The sequence below is a fragment of the Hordeum vulgare genome, chromosome 1H (assembly GCF_904849725.1).
Source record: "Hordeum vulgare subsp. vulgare chromosome 1H, MorexV3_pseudomolecules_assembly, whole genome shotgun sequence".
Taxonomy (NCBI): domain Eukaryota; kingdom Viridiplantae; phylum Streptophyta; class Magnoliopsida; order Poales; family Poaceae; genus Hordeum; species Hordeum vulgare.
Genome location: NC_058518.1, coordinates 464,679,819 through 464,684,139, shown reverse-complemented (window position 1 = coordinate 464,684,139; position 4,321 = coordinate 464,679,819). Strand labels below are relative to the sequence as shown.

Genomic DNA, 4,321 nt, shown 5'->3' with positions numbered 1-4,321 from the left:
ATGGCAGAGAGAGAGAGATAGGAGTACGTACGTAGAGAGAAAGCCGCCAGCCAAGACGACGGGCGGACCACCGTCGGGCGAGCGTAGCTGCCACGGCGGCCTTTGTTTTGTTGCTCTCACAGCCTCACTCACCCACTCCCACAGGCTCACTGACCGTCCCTGCCGCCCGCACCGAGAATCCCACCAAAACAACTCAAAACCCCAACGGTCACTCCTCCTCCCTCCCTCCCTCCCACCGCTGGCCTTCTTTCTTCCTTCCTTTCACCTCTTTTAAGCCTTTATACTCCCCGCCTCCCTCGCCGTCTCATGCAATTACCCCGCAACAACACGGCCCTGCTCTGCTCCGCTCCGCTCCGCCCGAGACGCCACCAATCCCTTACGTCGCGCGTCAGTACGTACCATCGGCATAGTAGGAGGAGCAGCCGCCGTCGTAGCAGCCGCATATAGCGCTCCTCGTAAGAGTAACGATGGCGAGAGGCGGGGGAGCCGCGGCCGAGGAGGAAGAGGAGGAGGAGGAGGAGATGGCCGTGAGCGAGACGCTGACGGCGGAGTCCGAGGAGTGCCGCCGCGGGAGCAGCTCCAGCGCCAGCTCCGTGGCCGCCTCCAGCGAGTCCTACTGCCCGCCCGACGAGTGGCAGCAGGTCGCCATCAAGACCTGCGTCACCGACGACGCCGCGGCCAAGCCGCCCGCGCCCGCGCCGGCGCCCGGCAAGGAGAACCCGCCGGGCGCCGAGAGGCACAGAGCCCCAGGTGAGCACACGGCAGATTCCTTGCTTGCTTTCGTAGTAGTAGGACTAGTAAATATAGTTAAGGTCGATCCAGAACGGCCTCGTTGGCCGTGCCGCTGACGAATCTGGCTGGCCGCAGAGGTGGAGCTGATGAAGGAGAGGTTCTCCAAGCTGCTGCTGGGCGAGGACATGTCCGGCAGCGGCAAGGGCGTCTGCACCGCGCTCGCCATCTCCAACGCCATCACCAACCTCTGCGGTGAGCAAACTCTGTCTTCTCTGTCCGGGAGCGGCAAGGGCGTCTGCCCGGTTCGCTGTACGGTGTCATTAGCGGAGAGATGGTGGGCAAGGTAAATTCTGACGCGCTGGTCGGGCTGCAGCGACGATATTCGGGCAGCTCTGGAGGCTGGAGCCGCTGCTGCCGGAGAAGAAGGCGATGTGGCGGCGGGAGATGGACTGGCTGCTCTGCGTCAGCGACCACATCGTCGAGCTGGTGCCCACATGGCAGACGTTCCCCGACGGGACAAGGCTTGAGGTAACTGAAAACTAACTGAACCGCAACAATCCTACTCATGTCAAATTAACCATCCTTTGCGGTGGATGTTTCATTACAGTAGGATGATTTCAATGAGTAAAATCTATCGATCTTAATGAGCTAACACCACTTTGTGGAAAATGGAATTGCTTTTACAAGTTCCACATACGAAAAATAATGACAGTAGAAAACTAGAAATCAGTAGTGCTCCAAGGTGTCGTTGTTGTTCATGAGCAAGTACAGAGTTAATTTGGGTTCTACGGACGCCCTAATGAAGCGCAAATCCAATGTTGATTCGAATTTAACTTGGACATGGACCACTCGAAATAGCCTTTAAGTATGCTCCGACGTGCTTAGCCGTTTGGTACCTAATCTCGTTTATTGTAAGAACGGTTGGGCGGGGTTGCGTTTTTGAGGTCCAAAGAGTAAAGGCCACATGAATGTGCTGTCCGTTTGGTCATTCACTTTTGCGCGTTTCATCAAATTTCAAATATACTCTTATTGTGAGTACCAATTGCATCCAGTTACTGCTACTTACCTACCAAGATGTGCACTAAAGATCAAACTTATGTGCCCAGTGTTCGCTACTAATTAATTTCATCATGAACACAATAAATGATTGCCCTGAACTTAACATGGCGATAAATACCGAAGTTGGTACCCTAAGATAGAACACGGGTTCAGAAATGTTACTGAGTGTAGAATATCTTATTCCTTTATATGGACTATATACCTTGAAGACATATTACAGCTCGTACTTTTACCTGAAAAACAGTCCCTTTTAGTGAACTGCTTGGCACTTACGGCAGATTCCCTATTTCAGATCATGACGAGCAGGCCGCGATCCGATCTGTACATCAATCTGCCGGCGCTACGGAAGCTAGACCACATGCTTCTTGTGAGTTCAACCAGAAAAGAAATCGTTGATTCTTCTGACGACGAACTGGGAAGCATCGTTCTGACGGAACCCCTCTCTGCTGGCAGGAAACGCTGGAGAGTTTCAGAGACACCGAGTTTTGGTACGTGGACCAGGGGATATGCGCGCCGGACTGCGACGGCTCGGCCTCGTTCAGGAGGCCGGCCCACCGCCGTGACGAGAAGTGGTGGTTGCCGGTGCCCCGCCTGCCCCCCGGCGGCCTCCGCGACGCCACCAGGAGGCAGCTGGAGCACAAGCGCGACGCCGCCAACCAGATCCTCAAGGCCGCCATGGCCATCAACAGCAACGCCCTCGCCGAAATGGACGTCCCCGACTCGTATCACGACTCGCTGCCAAAGGTGCGCGCACGCTACTTTCTTGATTCTGACTTGCGTCTTCTGACGAACATTTGGGGGGGGCTCAGAACGGGCGTGCGACGCTGGGGGACATCATATACCGCTACATCACGTCGGAGCAGTTCTCCCCCGACTGCCTCCTCGACTGCCTGGACCTGTCGTCGGAGTACCAGGCCGTGGAGATCGCCAACCGCGTCGAGGCCGCCATCTACGTGTGGCGCCGGCGGGGCGCCGCGGCCAAGTCGGTGGGCACCAAATCGTCGTGGGGCATGGTCAAGGACATGATCATGGACACGGAGAAGAGAGGCGACCTTCTCGCCGACCGCGCCGAGGGCCTCCTCATATCCCTGAAGCAGAGGTTCCCCGGGCTGACGCAGACGAGCTTGGACATGAGCAAGATTCAGTACAACAAGGTTTGCCAATAGCTGCAACATAAATCTCGTTCGTTCAGTTGCTAAAAGTTGACGAACTGACAGCAACATATGTTACTACTTTGATCAGGATGTGGGGAAATCGATCCTGGAGGGCTACTCCCGGGTTCTGGAGAGCCTGGCCTCCAACATCATCGCGCGGATCGACGACCTGCTCTACGTGGACGAGCTGAGCAAGCGGACGGATCAGAAGCTCCCGGCCGGCGTGGCCGACGACGGCAAGATCGCTTGCAACAAGAACAAAAAGGCTGCTGCCATGGCGCCGTCGCCGGCGTACCCGGTGCCCGTCTCGGGCACGCCGTACGTCACGCCGAGCTTCTCGCCGGCGCAGCTGTCGAGCCCGTCCAAGATCGGGAGGGCGCTGCTGGTCGACAGGCGGGCGCACCACGGCAGGGCCTCCAAGAGGTCCGCGCTGGCGGACCACGCCGGCGGCCCGGAGGTCAAGGGGATGCTGGTGAGCAGCGCCGTGTTCGACGCCCCGTTGGACACGGAGCTGTGAGCGGTCGATTGGCGTATGGCGGCATGTAATGTCCATGTGCTGTGCATACTTCACCATGTCATGTGTGCCTGGTTTCTGCTGGTGTAGTGGGTGCCGGAGGGCGATTTGGTTGGCCGTTCGCCGCCCTCGGTTTGTAGTAATGTTTTGGCACTTGCCTCGGAGTGCCTCCGCGTAGACGTTAGGCGTGCCGTGTCGGGAGTGTGTGATGTTCAATCAGTTGACCAGAGAACTCCGTGTTTCTGCAAATGAAGGGGCATCGAGAAAGGAAGATTTTTTTTTCCAGATCAAAGCGGCGTCGCGGGCTACACAATCGAAAAATCAATGTTTTTTTAGAAAACGTTTATACACAGCGCGCCGGCCGAACCGTTTCGGTCGGACGCACCGTGTTCGTCCGATCTGGACGGATCGCGCGCGTCCCCTCCCCCCGCGCAGGCGCCGTCGTCGTGTGCTTCCCTTCTGCGCAAGTCGCCATCGTCCCCTCCCCCCGCGCAGGCGCCGCCGTCGCATGCTTCTCCTCTGTGCATGTCGCCGTGGCCCCTCCCCCGCAGGCACCGCCGCACGCCCTCGTACCCTTCGCTGGCGCTACTGCAAAACCACCATCGCCGGTGCTCGGGCCGAGCCACAGGGGAGATGACATGGCTGCCTCCTGCCATGGACTGATCTGTGTGTATTCATGTATTAAAAAAAGCTACAAGCGGTGTACAAAAAGCTTCAAACGGCATAAAAAAGCTTCAACCGTTGATAAAAGAAGTTACAACCACGTCTATGGGAGTTGCAACCAAACTTCGCCGGAGTTTTGTAGCCGGAGTTGCAACCATGATGAAAAAATGTTGCAACCATTATACAAATTTGATACATC

At 57.0% G+C, this 4,321-nt stretch overlaps 1 protein-coding gene across 1 annotated transcript; it reads left to right on the top strand.

The window, feature by feature from the left end:
• Nucleotides 1–226: 226 nt before the first annotated feature.
• On the top strand, nt 227–3,751 carry LOC123445666 (rop guanine nucleotide exchange factor 7-like). Its single transcript, XM_045122689.1, has 7 exons — nt 227–750; nt 868–984; nt 1,106–1,260; nt 2,084–2,158; nt 2,245–2,535; nt 2,601–2,945; nt 3,034–3,751. Exons 1-7 carry the CDS (start codon nt 468–470, stop codon nt 3,460–3,462), a joined length of 1,695 nt encoding a protein of 564 aa, XP_044978624.1. The 5' UTR covers nt 227–467; the 3' UTR covers nt 3,463–3,751.
• Nucleotides 3,752–4,321: the final 570 nt, after the last annotated feature.

Excerpts from the sequence above, each read along its gene's own strand:
- LOC123445666 (XM_045122689.1), top strand. The coding sequence starts at position 468 with ATGGCGAGAGGCGGGGGAGCCGCGGCCGAGGAGGAAGAGGAGGAGGAG. Across the intron at positions 2,159-2,244 it reads AGCTAGACCACATGCTTCTT|GAAACGCTGGAGAGTTTCAG; the intron begins GTGAGTTCAACC and ends CTCTGCTGGCAG. Across the intron at positions 2,536-2,600 it reads ATCACGACTCGCTGCCAAAG|AACGGGCGTGCGACGCTGGG; the intron begins GTGCGCGCACGC and ends GGGGGGGCTCAG.